Source organism: Azolla caroliniana, unplaced genomic scaffold (assembly GCF_043228905.1).
Source record: "Azolla caroliniana isolate FFs.n. ecotype wild unplaced genomic scaffold, voAzoCaro1.0.p SCAF_14, whole genome shotgun sequence".
In the NCBI taxonomy this organism is placed as follows: Eukaryota; Viridiplantae; Streptophyta; class Polypodiopsida; order Salviniales; family Salviniaceae; genus Azolla; species Azolla caroliniana.
This window is the reverse complement of record NW_028230449.1, coordinates 14,924,623-14,939,293: the sequence shown is the minus strand read 5'-3', so window position 1 is coordinate 14,939,293 and position 14,671 is coordinate 14,924,623. Positions and strand designations below refer to the sequence as shown.

At 40.5% G+C, this 14,671-nt stretch overlaps 1 protein-coding gene across 1 annotated transcript; it reads left to right on the top strand.

Moving 5' to 3' along the window:
* The first annotated feature begins 330 nt into the window (after positions 1–330).
* On the top strand, positions 331–9,073 carry LOC147855555 (zinc finger protein BRUTUS-like). The gene is made up of 13 exons (XM_087330561.1): positions 331–697; positions 1,547–1,759; positions 3,508–3,702; positions 3,798–4,171; positions 4,891–5,125; positions 5,205–5,373; positions 5,457–6,996; positions 7,103–7,321; positions 7,389–7,529; positions 7,872–8,106; positions 8,188–8,247; positions 8,335–8,406; positions 8,524–9,073. Exons 1-13 carry the CDS (start codon positions 503–505, stop codon positions 8,623–8,625), a joined length of 3,750 nt encoding a protein of 1,249 aa, XP_087186687.1. The 5' UTR covers positions 331–502; the 3' UTR covers positions 8,626–9,073.
* The last annotated feature ends 5,598 nt before the right edge of the window (positions 9,074–14,671 follow it).

The window sequence follows — 14,671 nt, the reverse complement described above, 5'->3', positions numbered from 1 at the left end:
ATAATGTATAGGCTTTTCTTTTTCAAACAATAATAAGAGAATAGAGAGAGAGAGAGAGAGAGAGAGAGAGAGAGAGAGTAGAGAGAGAGTAGAGAGAGAGAGAGAGAGTAGAGAGAGAGTAGAGAGAGAGAGAGAGAACAGAGAGAAGGGACAGAACAGAGCATATGGCGGGCAGAGGAAAGCATGTGGATGCCACGCGCTGCACCATCACGCATACGAATACGAATACGAATACGTATGCCGATGGACCCCCCATTCCTGTACGTGTACAGTCGAATCCTTTTGCAACCCATAAATTTGTCTCTGTCTCTCTGCCCCTGCACCCAATCCATCTCTTCTCCTTTAATCCACATGATGAGCCTTTCTGCTCAATCCTCGCATTGCGGTGATGGTTCCCGGATGCTGCAATCTGCGGCGAGGCGGTTGCAAATTGGTGGGTCTCCTTCCCTCCTCCTTGCACATTTTCTGCATTATGAAGTAGAGAGCCTTCAGATCCTATAGCATGGCAAGCTCCCCATTGCCCTCAGATGTGTCATCAGATCCCCCCATTCTAGAACTTCTGTTCTTTCACAAGGCCACCAGAGCAGAGCTGCAACACCTCCTGTTGGATGCGTCCAAACAAGATTTTCAAGCCTTATCTACCCGAGTTCGATTCTTGCAGCTCGTATATGCCCGGCATTCTATTGCCAAAGAAGAAGTAAGTGGTACTTCCATGTGTTTTTGTATTTCCAATTAGGCTAAATTAGGGTTTTGTGGCTTTAAGTCTGTGGAATTATTGTTCGCCAAAGAAGAAGTAAGTGGTACTTCCATATGTTTGGAATTAGTTTTTTGTATTTCCAATTAGGCTAAATTAGGGTTTTGTGGCTTTAAGTCTGTGGAATTATTGTTCCAAATATGCGGATTAAGAGATTGTGTTTTAGGTATGTGGTACCAAGTACATGGATCCTTTGTTCCTGCGAGTACGTGTATTAGATTCCGAGTATATGTTTATGGTTTTATATTTCCAAGCATGTGGATCAGTTTTCTGAGTATGTGAATTAGACTTTGTATTTCCCAGTATGGCGTTTAAGGCTTCAAACTCCCAAGGTTGGGGCGTAAGTTTTTTGTTGTCAAGTATGTTGGATTAGAGTTTTGTATTGTATTTGCAAGTATGTGGATTATTGTTTTGTATTTCCATGTCTGTGGATTAGGATTCTGTACTTTTAATATTTGGATTAGGTTTTTTGTATTCTCTATATAGGTGATATGTAGATATTGTTTTTATTTAAGGGAAACTAACAAAATTCCTGTATCATGACAAGTAGAAGAACTTGTCACAACGAACTATGTCTAATTCTTTATTAAGGTCTCCGTTTAGTGGCTGCATATAGTGCAATGGAGTTAGCAAAGTTGCCGTGTTTGTGAAATAGCTCATTTCCTCCCGCCTGTCTAGATTTTTGTCAAATGTGCTCTTAATAATTAGAATTCCACCCAGATAGTCGTAATTATAATTAGTGTTTTGTATTGTAAAAGAATTCACCATACTGTTGGAACACTGAACTTGTAGGTTATCTTTCATGCTCTTGATAAGAATGTGTCTCAAACAAATTTATTGGAGCTTAAAGTGGAGGGGCGATTGTTTGATGAGCTGATGGAATTAATAGGCAGTGTCTTGAAGAACAAGAAGGGCTTCTCAGTGAAAGAGCAGCAAGATATCATCTGTTGCACTGAAGCCATCCAAACAGCCCTTTGTCAACAAATGTCCAAAGAAGAGGACGTGGTAAGACCATGCTTTCACACATTAGAGAGAGTATTAATCTTTGTAAAAAAATGTTTGTATTCTTGGGATGTTAAAATAGATTAAATGTTTCTTGTAAATGGGGGACCAAGAAGGGACTGTTTCTTTACTCTAGTTGACAGTGATGCTTAGATGTGACATTGGATCGTAATGGATTGTTTCAAGGAGTGATACTCGATTCCAGGTTTTTCAAGTGAATTGCTTGATCGAAGACCTAACAATGGCTGTTTCTTTACTGTAGTGAGATGTAGATGTCATATTGCTTTGTAACAAATTGTCAAATATCTGTGGCTCGCCATTTAATTTTTGTCAAGTGAACCACCCAATTGGAGACAGAAAATTGGCTGTTTCTTCGCTATAATGGGGCTTGGATGTATCATGTGGGAGTGAATTGTAATGGATTTGTTATATGTTGGTGTCAGTGATGCTGCGCTTGATTTCGTTGAGTGAATCACCAATGCTTCTAGGGAAACGTTGGATGGTAAATTAGTCATTACAATCAGGAAAGAAAACCTTAATCCTAGCATATTTGGAGAATGGGAACTGATTAAAATTACTTGAATATGCATAATTACATTCCTTTTGCATCATAGGGCTAAGCATCCTCAAGGGGAGAATCTGTACAACTGTAGATCACAACTGAATGGGAGATCTCTAAGCTCAACCTGCAAGTAGGTCAGGTTGAAAGGCAAGGCAAGATTGTAGCCTAATTGGATAGGATGATACTCTTGAACCCAAAACATCAGGTTCCAATCTTAAAAGGTTATGGTAGGATCTCCATCAAGGAGGGGTTTAAAGTACCTGTCTGCATGGTGGTGTCGGGATATAGATGGATGAGCATGGAGTCTCCGTTCTTGCATCAACATAGAATAGTACACATAGACTGTTGCCACAGATGACAGAGGGGACGAACGTATGATGGGAAATCCTGTCCTGGTAAATGTCCATCCCTCTCACAAGGGGGGGCATGTTATGATGCACCGTTGGGGGTGGGATGGAAGGCTAAGTTTTAGAAAGGGGATCCAATTCCCAGGGCAGGGAAGTATCCTCTAGTACAAAGATGTCCCTATGTTGCTAGTATCATGGACTAAGTGTGATTAGCCATGCTTCAAATAAAGCCTTCCATGAATGGCTGCAAAGTATCACGATATACCCAGGCAAAGGGAAGTGTGTCATATGAGATACCCTTTAGGTTGCTTGTGGTAACTAATTATGATTAACCTTGGGTCAAATCAAGCCTTCATGAATGGCTGCAAAGTACCATGACTAAGAAGTGAAGTTTCTGGAGGCTCTCTTTAAAGTTTCTGCCAAATATGCTGAAAGAAGTTGATGATTGTCCCACAATCAAATGACCATGGGCAACTAGTGAGTGCTTTTCTGCACAATAACAGCAAGAGTTGTCACTTTCTCATCATAAGAACGTGTCCCAAAATTGTAATGAGGTAGATAATAGGTAGGTGAAAACCAAGGAATACAAAGAATGAGATTATCTTACCTCTACTGGAGCCAAACAAGATGGGTAAAGAGCTGGAATGAGTGCAAAGGATTTATAAGTTAATGATACATATTTGAACCTGGTTTTTGAAGAAGCCTTGTAGAATAAGCTAATTTTAAAGTTCTAATGGTCTGAGAATATAGTGGGACATAGACAGAGAGACGTCTGTTGCATGTTTTCACAGTGAGAGAGCTTTTTATCCTCAAAAAGCAAAGAATATCATTTTTCTGTGCAGGTAATCCCTCTCTTTAAAAAACGTTTCTCATTTGATGAGCAAGCGGCACTAGTTTGGCAATTTTTGTGCAGTATCCCTTTGAATTTTATGGAGAAATTCCTTCCTTGGATTTCTGCTTCACTTTCTGTGGCAGAACATGAGCAAATGGTTCTTTGTATGTATTCTATTGTCCCCAATGAAGATGCCCTTCAACAGGTCAGCAATTTTGGCTTTGTGTTAAGAATCCACATTAAATAAATGTAAATATGTTCTAAATTGAAAGCCTCATTTGTGTAAGTGGTTTATTGTAGGTTATTCTCTCATGGCTAAAAACTGGCTCTACATCAATATGGAAAAAATATGGGAGTGCAGAAAATATGAAAACTATTCATAATCCACCTCTAATGGCTTCAGCAAGCATGAATGAGAGAGATGCTAACACACACAGAAGGGGAAGCAAGAGGTCTGCTAATGACATGCAAGAGGTGCTTGACTGCAGCCATGGCAGGCTGGATAAATATCCAATCAATGATTTGCTGCTTTGGCACAATGCAATTCGAAAAGAGCTGAGGGACTTTGCTGAAGCTACTAGAAAGCTTCGGCTTTCAGTATGTGATTTCTCAGCAGATATATCTAACATACGTGATAAACTGCAATTTATTACTGAAATCTGTGCTTTCCATAGGTTTGCACCTTTCCATGCACTAGAATTACAGAATTTGTCAATTTCTGAATGATTACTTTGTTGTTTATTATTCTGAATTTATTCCTGTTAACACAGTTTTGTGACTGTGATAGAAACATGCTTTATATGGCTGCAAGTGGCATTACAATTTTGCACTTGAATGAATTCGTTGTTTTCTCATTGAATTCCCTTGATTTCTAATTGTGTTTGTCCATTTTATGCGTCTCGATATGTCTGAAGACTAATTGCCAAAATGGAACTAAAATTTCCAAAGCAATCAATACAAGTGTCTATTTCCATGGCCAACTTTGGCCAGCATATTTAATGATTAAAGCAACTTTTCTAGCTTATATACAATATATGTTTGATCTCCTATGTTTGGAATATTTGATCTCCTATGAATGTGATGTGAGCACAAGCATTCAGACTCAAGAAATTGAGTTTTTCCTTTTATATAGTATTTTATGTAAAGCTTCAGATTACAAAAATGATTGAGAAGAGGCTATTTTTACTTGCTATGCATTTCAGTTTGCTTTGTTCAAGACAGCATTGCATGCCACTGTTGTCTGCCTCTATGATAGTAATATTTTTTGTCATGATGCATGCTTGTTTCAATCAAGCTTCCCTTCTTTTTCATAATTTCTTTTGATGGAAATTTCGATATTTTACAAATAGAGATTGAATTCACTGATTGTTATATGAAAATATGGCTCTGGCAGTGCTGCTGAGGATAATATTGTATTTCCTGGAGTTTCTAAAAGAGCGAATCAAACTGTTTCATATGCTTCTGAGCATCAGGAAGAGGAACTGCAATTTAGTACTTTCCAAAGTTTATTGAATGGTTTTGAAACAAGTGAAGATGGTTGTATGACTGAAGTTGTTAGTAAACTGGTTGATCTAGCAGATGATATTGTTGAAAGTGTTCAGAAGCACTTTTCAGAGGAAGAAACCGTGGTAAGATTGATCATTTCGAACTTTGGTTATTGTTTTCTTGGTTTCACAAACTAAAAATCTAGAAAATGGTGATTTCCAGGTCCTTCCTCTTGCTCGGCAACACTGTAGCTTCCACGAACAACAGATTTTACTTTATCAGAGCCTTCAAATGATGCCCTTAAAGGTGCTAGAAAAAGTATTGCCATGGTTTACCTCTTTTCTCAATGAGGATGAAGCAAAATATGTTCTTTATTCCATACAACAAGCAGGCAAGTGGATTTTCTGTTCCTTCTTGTCATTCATTCATTTGAAGAGCACGATGACTAACTTTTTCTTATGCAATATGTTGCAGCACCAGTGAATGATAAGGCATTGGTCACTTTATTCCTTCGATGGGCATGCAAGGGGCAAGCAAGATTCTTGAAACAAAAAGGAGAATTTAAATCTTATTCAGAGGACAGAAGATCAGTAAAGATGAAGCTATTCTGTGATGGCACCACTACATTGGATCACATGCACTTGAGAAATGGAGTGCAGGAGTCAAAGTGCAGCAAAACAAAATTGAACACAAGTGAGAATTTCTGTGCTGGAACTGGGATTTTCCAACCTTTTAAATCATTATCTTCTAGCTTGTTACCATGCACTCACGTTGGATTTGTTGGCATGGGTTGTGCAGCCACCTCTAGTGCTACCTCAACTGGTGGGAGTTTGCATGTGAAGCCCATCGACACAATTTTTCAGTTTCATAAAGCAATCCGGAGAGACCTAGTTTATTTAGATGAGGAGTCAGGGAAAATAGCTGAATGTGGTGAGGCTTTTTTGAGGCAGTTCACAGGGCGCTTCAAGATGTTATGGGCTCTATATCATGCCCACAGCAATGCAGAAGATGAGGTTGTTTTTCCTGCATTAGAAGCGAAGGAAGCTCTACATAATGTAAGCCACTTGTTTGCAATCGAACATAAGCATGACGAGCACATCTTCAAAGATATATCCGCCGTTCTTGCAGAGCTCACACTGTTATTTGGTAAACCTGTGAAGGCTGATGTGAAAAACCTCCTGGAGGAACCCCTAGATTATGAACTCAGAAATGATAGGAAATACAAGGACGAGCTTTGCGCAAAAATTCAGAGTATGTGCAAATCAATGCACATCACCATAAATGATCATATGACTAGAGAAGAGCTGGAGTTATGGCCTCAGTTTTATGATCATTTTTCTTTCCAGGAGCAAGATCAGATAGTCGGTAGAATAATAGGGATAACTGGTGCAGAAGTCCTTCAGGCCATGATCCCCTGGGTGACTGAAGCACTGTCATTAGAAGAGCAGGGTAATCTGTTTGACGCATGGCTCCATGCGGCACGAAATACAATGTTCGATAAGTGGTTGTACACCTGCTTTCCTTCTAATCCTATTTTATCCTCTCATGCTGGAAAGCTTCAATCCTCAACTTTGAAGCAAGACAACATGCCTGAACCTGGAAGTATCGAATGTCTAAAGATGGTGGCAGATTACCTGGCCAGGGATGCCAGCAATGAGATGCATATCCATGCCAAAGATGCTAGTGATCATATTTCAGAAAAAGCTGACAATCAAGTAGTTCTTTGTAAAGGACATCTTCACAAGGAAGAGAAATTTAAGTTGGAGGATGTTAATTGTCCAACATCACAATGTGAACACATGCAGGAAGTTGATAATGAACACAAGCATTATTCCTCAGAAGATTATGATTGCTTCAGGAAATTGAAAGAAGGTACGAACACTTTCAAACCAGGTTGGCAGGACATTTTTCGCATGAACCAGGAGGAGCTAGAAGCTGCATTGAGGAAGGTTTCACGGGATGCTTCTCTAGATCCTCAACAGAGAGCTTATCTCATGCAGAATTTGATGGCTAGGTGAGCATTGCATCTAGTTTCTTGTTTTTCTTGCTATTAAGTATTACAACCTGGACATATGCTTTCTTAACATTGGTACAACCTTCTCATATTCTTTCTTATGCAGTCGTTGGATTGTTACTCAACAGATGGAATCAGAAACGTCTACTTCACACAACAATTCTAATGAAATCACTGGAAGGTGTCCATCATTCTATGATCAGGAAAAAGGAATCTATGGTTGTGAGCACTACGAGAGAAACTGTAAATTAGTAGCTGCATGTTGTGGCCAGCTTTTTACGTGTAGGCTTTGCCATGACAAAGCTAGCGATCATGTAATGGACAGGTAGGAGTATTCACTTAGTGCTGCTTCATAGTTCATCTTCAATGTTTCTGAGATTGCTATTTTTCAGGCATGCTACAAAAGAGATGATGTGCATGAAATGTTTGAAGATTCAACCAGTGGCCCAATGTTGCAACACCCCCTCTTGCAATAACTTCATGATGGCAACATACTATTGCAACATATGTAAATTCTTTGATTGTCCTAAAAGGTTTGTAAATTCTCATCAAAACTAATTTAATTATGCAGATGCTTGAGGGTGATGGCTTTTCTCTATTTAAATAAGTAGAAACTCTGAAATGCCCCTGACTTTCTCATTATTTTCTCAAATGCCTCTGGTCAACCCTAAAAGAGAGAAAAAAGGGATGAACTGACAATACAATTGCCCAAATAATCTAGCTTTCAGGGGTTGACCGATGGCATTTGAGGAACGACAAAAATTTATTCAGAGTTTTTTTCTCAATATTTGGTTACATCAAAAGAAAGAGGAAATCCTTGTTTTTCATTCTGAGGTTATTAACTAACATCAGATTTACCTTTTTTTATTTGCCAGAGCTATATACCACTGTCCTTACTGCAACATGTGCAGAGTTGGAAAAGGACTGGGGATTGATTACTTCCATTGCATGACATGTAATGCATGTATGCACAAGTCCCTTAAATCTCACAAATGCCAAGAAAAGGGTCTGGAATCTAACTGCCCAATTTGCCATGATTTTCTGTTCACATCGAAAGCGCCAGTGAAAGCCCTTTCTTGTGGCCATTATATGCATTCATCATGTTTCCAGGCAAGTGGCAATTAATGTATGCAATGCACTGTTACATCTTCATTTCCTGTAGAGTGAACTAAAAGATTGCATTGAATGCAGGCTTATGCAGCTACACGCTATACTTGTCCAATTTGCTGCAAATCTCTTGGAGATATGTCGGTAAGAAGAAACTATGCACAAATATTGGAAAGAAAGAGAGAAGATTGTTCAATGTTGATATTTACTGTCCAATTTATTTTTTTGCAGGTTTATTTTGGCATGATTGATGCTTTATTAGCTAGGGAGGAACTTCCAGATGAATATAAAAGTAGAAAACAGGTGATGAAGCTTGACCATCTTCTTTATACAGCTATCTTTGTATACAGATCAGCCTAAGAGAATAGATAATAAGTGCGTTTGTGTATAGTATGTGAATGAACTGGATCGACTTTACAGGATATTTTGTGCAAAGACTGTGAACGAAGAGGCTCTGCTCCATTTCATTGGTTGTACCACAAATGTGAGCGCTGCGGTTCTTACAACACTTCGGTTCTTTGATGTAAATCAAACTGCAGCATGTACCATCATTAACCAACTCAATACACCTGAGAACTGTAAAAATCTGATCTATTTTTGCAGTCTTCCATGCAGTTTTTTGACCCTCACTCTGCCTTTGTTATCTGAAGGCAGCAGAGTGTTCTCGGATAAGCCACTCAGCAGATTTCTCTCAAAAATCATCTGCCAGTCATGTATCGCACACCCAAATTTTGTTGGCCAAGTTGATCTTGTTTGCCATGAAAGATGCTCATGCATCAGATGAAGGTAATGCATGTCTATGAGCATCAGCTCAAATCAGTCATGTATCGCACACCCAAATTTTGTTGGCCAAGTTGATCTTGTTTGCCATGAAAGATGCTTATGCATCAGATCAATGTAATGCATGGCTATGAGCATCAGCTCAAATGTAATGTTTTTGTATCGTAAATTATCAAATTTTGTGGGCCAAGTTGATGTTGTTTGGCATGAAAGATGCTTATGCATCAGATCAATGTAGGCTATGAGCATCAGCTCAAATTTAATACTTTTGGTATCGTAACTTATCAAATTTGCATAGAGATCAATGTTGACTAAAATATGAGCAAGATACACAACTTCTGCTGGAAAATAAGGTTGAGAACATGAATTCGTCACTACAATCCTTCCACATCTTGAACAATGAAATAAAAACTTCAGTTCCTTCGAGAAAAACTTAAAATCCTTTGCTTTTCTGAAAAACTTCGATGCTAATAAATGAACAGTTCGAAAAGCCTCACCACTCTAGATATATTAAAAATTCCTTCCTAAATGGATTGTGAACTAGAAACCCTAGCTACTCTAGATATATATTTAAAATTCTGTCAGGGTTTCTAGAGAAAGACTTATATTAAATATACTTATGCTTCTAACATGGCTCTCCTTAATATTGTGGTGTCCCTTTGGTGCAAGTCCATGCCTTCATTTTGTGGTGTACATTTATTCCTTTGTGCCACCCTTTTAGTACACCCTTTTAGCACGCATGTAGTTAAGCCAACATAAATGGTACCTTTGTGCCATCCTTTTAACACACCCTTTTAGTACACATGTAGCTAAGCCAACCCAAATGGGTACTTTGTATCTATAATAAATTGAGCAAGAAGTAAGAAGCTAAGTTGGTTTTGATGCTTTTTATGTGCATTTCACATATTGGTGTAGATGTGGGGTAAAATTTTAGCCGCTACCACCTTGTTCATGGCGTCCCAACTCCCTCCATCGCCTCCAAAGTCGATACCCCTATGCAGCCTAAGTTCCAACAACCTCATGAGCAGCCACCCCCCTTCCAAATGGAGTAGCTTGCAAATCCTCTCTAATGCCGTGCTTCAAATAAGCCACATGAATCAAGCTATGCTCTCCTTCCTCTTCACTAACAACGAATGATCTCAAGATCGGTTAGATTCCAAAATCCACCCGAAGTCCTCCAACTTGCCCTCTGAGGATGTATTAGCTTGGTTGGACCACTTTGAGATGATCTCCAAATACCACCAATGGTCTGATGTGCGCAAAGCTTTGGAAGTTCGCACACCACTCAAAAATGTCCTGCCACCTAGTACACAACAAGCAAGCGAAGTGACAAAGAATTGGGTGATCCTCCGAGATCTCCTCGTGCAAAACTTTGCCCGTCAAAATTCAGCCCAGACAACATTGCAATAACTCGAGACGTTGCAACAACAAGCGCACGAACCAGTGGACCAATTTGGTGTTTGCTTAAATCAACTGCTTGTTCGCACCAATCCTACTATGCCCGAGCATATCAAGCTTTTCTTCTTATGGCCCCATTTGCGTCATGACATCACCCGTTGCGCCCGAGACCAAGGTCCCAAGACATTAAACGAAGCCATCGTCATCGCCCAACGCATCGAATTTTGTACACTATCTGACTCCCAACCACGTTGGCCCCCTCCACCATTGACTGATATGCAAGCCAAGTACCATGGAGTGGCCCCCATGGACATTGTGTTAGGAAACAAATCCCTCAGAATGGGTAGAGCACGAGCCGACTTGGAGTCTGAAGAGTGAGCAGTGGATGGGATGAGTACAAGCCAGACCGGATGGCTCCGACCCGGAGCCGGATCGACAAGATGACATCCAATGGGATCCAGAGATGAATCCGAAAGAGGACATATAGGTAAATATGTTTTGTTGCACCTATTTTGGGCCAGAATTGTAAATAGCCCTAATGTTGTATTAGTATAAATACACTAGGGCAAATCATTATATGAGGATGAATAGTTGCTATTGGTTGTTGCCTCAATAACTAAGAGAGTGAGTGGGAGTTGTAAACTCTGTTGTAACTGTCTGTTAGACGAAGACGAGCTCGAGGTTGTTGTATGCGAGTCTCCTTGTATTTTCTCATACATAGTGTAATAGTTCGGAGTTTGTGGACTCTGATGATTTTTCCCTTTCGGGGTTTTCCAGGTAAACATCTCGTGTTTTCTTGTATGCGCATTCATTTCTCTGCTCTCTCATTTCCTCTTGTGAGTGATAATCAGTTGTGGTCGATCTCTTTTTCTACAAATTAGTATCAGAGCGATGGATGATCACTTTAGTGGAATGTTCAAGTTAACCGGCTCCAACTATTTTGTGTGGAAGTCGAAGATGAGAGACATGTGGTCTGCAGAGACCTCTTGTTGCCGATGCAGTTCGGAGATAAAAGGCCAGACAAGATTGATGCGTCAATTTGAGAGGTTATGCATATGAAGACGACGACATAGATTAGGTGTTTTATAGACATGAATCTATACAACAACTTTAATGAAGAGACCAAGGCGGACGTCCAGTGGAAGAAGATCAATGTCATGTTTGAAAACAAAAACGTCATCAATAGGGTCTCAATATTCCAGAAGATTGTGAGACTCCAGTATAGGATGGCTCCAGTATGGCAGAGCATTTGAATGCCTTCCAAGGATTGATCAACCAGACCACCTCTCTAGAAGTACCTCTTGCTGACAAGGTATTGGCGATGTTGTTGATGGGATCCCTTCCAGATAGTTGGGAAATGTTGGTTGTCATATTAGACAACACCAAACTGGAAGGAAAACATCTATCCCTAGAGATAGTGAAGTCGAGCTTGCTGAATGAAGAAGCTTGCCAAAAGGACAGAGAGTCCGTAATCGACCCAAAGGTCCTAGTCACAAAAGGTGACATGAACCGAGGAAGAGGCCGGAATAGAAGTCCCTAGAACCGGGATAAGTAAGGGATGAGGTTGAAGTCGAGAGAAAGACCCGCATGCTTCTATTGCGGGAAGTCGGGGCACTTCCAAAAGAATTGCCGACACTTCCGGAAAGAGAATGGGGGAGTTGATGGTGCGGAGCCGAAGAAGATTCTAGACAGAAAAAGCACCTCTGAAGCAATTGTGACAAGTGAAGACAAATTGTTGCTGATCAGTGATGAAACGACGTGGGTGGTCGATTCCGGAGTGTCGTTCCAACTAACACCTAACCGGAAATGCTTCTCGTCATACATAGTCGGGAACCACATATTTGTGAAGATGCATAGGAGCATGTTGAATTGTCGGCATAGGAGATGTGTGTTTGATGACTTCAATCAGGTGCATACTGGTATTGAAAGATGTGCGTCATGTTCTTGAGGTAAGATTGAATATGATATCAGCCGGTCAACTAGATGATGAAGGCTACATGGATAACATCCGGAATGACACTCTAAAGTTCTGCAAAGGAAACCTGATTGTGGCCCGAGCCTAGAAGACAAACACATTGTATCTTATGCATGCTCGAGTATGTCGGGAGGAAATAAATGTGGCAGTCGGCACATCCGGTGAGTTGTGGCACAAGAGGCTATGCCACATGAATGAGAAGGGGATGCAGAAGCTTGCCGAGGATAACCTCATTCCGGAGGTGAAGAATGTGCAACTTGATAAGTGCATCGATTGCTTGACCGATAAGCAGAATAGAGCCTCCTTCCGATCTAGGCCTCCGATGAGAAAGAAGGCACCACTATAACTTGTGCATACAAACGTAGGCTACATAGATACAAAGTCACATGCCGATTCACAATATTTTGTGACCTTTATTGATGATTGTGGCCGGAAGTTGTGGCTTCCGTATTGAAGACCAAGGACCAGGTGTTGTTGTCTTCAAGGATTTCCGAGAGAGACCTGAGAGAGAGATCGGTCGGAAATTGAAAGTAGTTTGAGCAGATAACAGAGGGGAATACCGTGAGTAGTTCAAGGATTCCTGTTGGTCGAAGGGAATCCAACTCAAATACACCGTGCCGAAGACGCTAGAGCTTAATGAGATGGCTGAGAGAATGAATCGAACTGTCATGGAGAGATTCTAGATTATGCTTGCACATGCAAAACTATCCAAGACATTTTGGGATGAGGCATTGATGACAACAGTCTACGTGATAAATAGGTCACCTTCAGTACCCTTGGACGGAGATATTCCACAAAGATTGTGGACCGGCAAAGACGCGTCGTACCGACATCTAAGGGTGTTCGGTTGTGTTGCATATGTGCATGTAGCGAAGGACCAGATGGGGAAATTGGACCCAAAGACTCAGCCATGCATATTCCTAAGATACAACGACGATGAGTTTGGCTACCGGCTATGGGACTTAACTAACAAGAAGGTCATCCGGAGCGGGACATATTCTTCATGGAGGAGAAGACTATTGCTGACTAGGAGAAGGAGAAAACCAGTCCACCCTCCCGGCTAGTCGGAAGTTGAATGTCGACTGAAGAACAAGGGGAGCCAATTGGATCCGGACAAGGAGTCGGATCGAGAAGCGCAAGCATTGGTCCATGGGAAAAAAGCAATGTACCACAGAGAGAAGTTGTTGAAGAAACCAGAACAATATATGTGTCTAATGATTTATGGTATGGACCAGAAGAAGATGTGTCTACTGCACCTTAGGAGGCTTCCGAAAGACGTCAACGATGAATATCTCGTTCAGATGCACTTGGTGGGTTGTTTGGCTTATAATGGGACAGTTAAACCTCGCGTCTTCATTACTTACCCGAATGTCCACAACGACCCCAACCTAACAGTTACTATGATTCAAAGCGTTCTGATGAATTGGGGGCACCCATTGCTCCCTATTCTCTACATTCAATTGGACAACACTGTTAGGGAGAACAAGAATTCAACTGTCTTCGGATATTTGAGCATGTTGGTGGAACAAGGATTGTTTAGGAAAGTTAAAGTTAACTTCCTTCTGGTTGGTCACACACATGACCATATTGATCAGATGTTCAATAAATTTCTCTACACAGTTGTCTCGATATGATGCTTTCACATTACCGAAGTTATTTGATGTCATTTGTGATGCATATACGCCACGTCCAAATGTGCTCCACTTAAAGGAGATATACGATTTTAAGAGATACATAACAGATGGTGGGGAGGAGAATGTGAAAGTGTTAGCCCAATTAAACAATATTAGCTTCAATCACATGTTTGTACATTATTGCATGCAAAGCCATATTCATCTTCCCCATAGTGGGAGCCAAAAGGCAGTTGCCAGTTCTTGCTTCATACGCCATCTGTAACTACTGTTCATGGTGCAAAACAAATGCCGATTGAGACTAAAAAGGAAATGCACATTGACTTAATAGATGAACAAAGGAACTTTTGGATGCAAGCCTTACAGGACAAAAGGAAGCACATTGATAATGCACAGAAGTATGTTGGACCACAAGATACCTCATGGTGGGACATGTTCTTTAGTGATCAACAAGGAATTATTGATAATTCCTTCATTGGAATTTGGCCCTTACAAATACCATTTATGTGGTCCATACAACACACTCCTAATTCTCAAACTTCACCTTGTGTAACTAATGTGGATCTTGACAACTTGCTCCATCTACAATAGAGAGATATCTATGTGGGACCAAGGATGACAAAAGCAGTAGAAGCCCGTTGGCAAGGGAACACACAAGAAATAAAGGTTGGGATGTTAATTGCCACACCTACCAATGACAATGACATGGGGCACCAATTCTGAATTGGTAAAGTATTGGACATGGTGATGCATCAAAACTAAAATCAGATAAAGTCTACAAAGG

Bases quoted from the DNA above. Each gene is read 5' to 3' on its own strand.
- LOC147855555 (XM_087330561.1), top strand. From the start codon at position 503: ATGGCAAGCTCCCCATTGCCCTCAGATGTGTCATCAGATCCCCCCATT. The intron at 1,760-3,507 runs GTAAGACCATGC...TTTTCTGTGCAG, and splicing joins TGTCCAAAGAAGAGGACGTG to GTAATCCCTCTCTTTAAAAA. The intron at 3,703-3,797 runs GTCAGCAATTTT...GGTTTATTGTAG, and splicing joins ATGAAGATGCCCTTCAACAG to GTTATTCTCTCATGGCTAAA.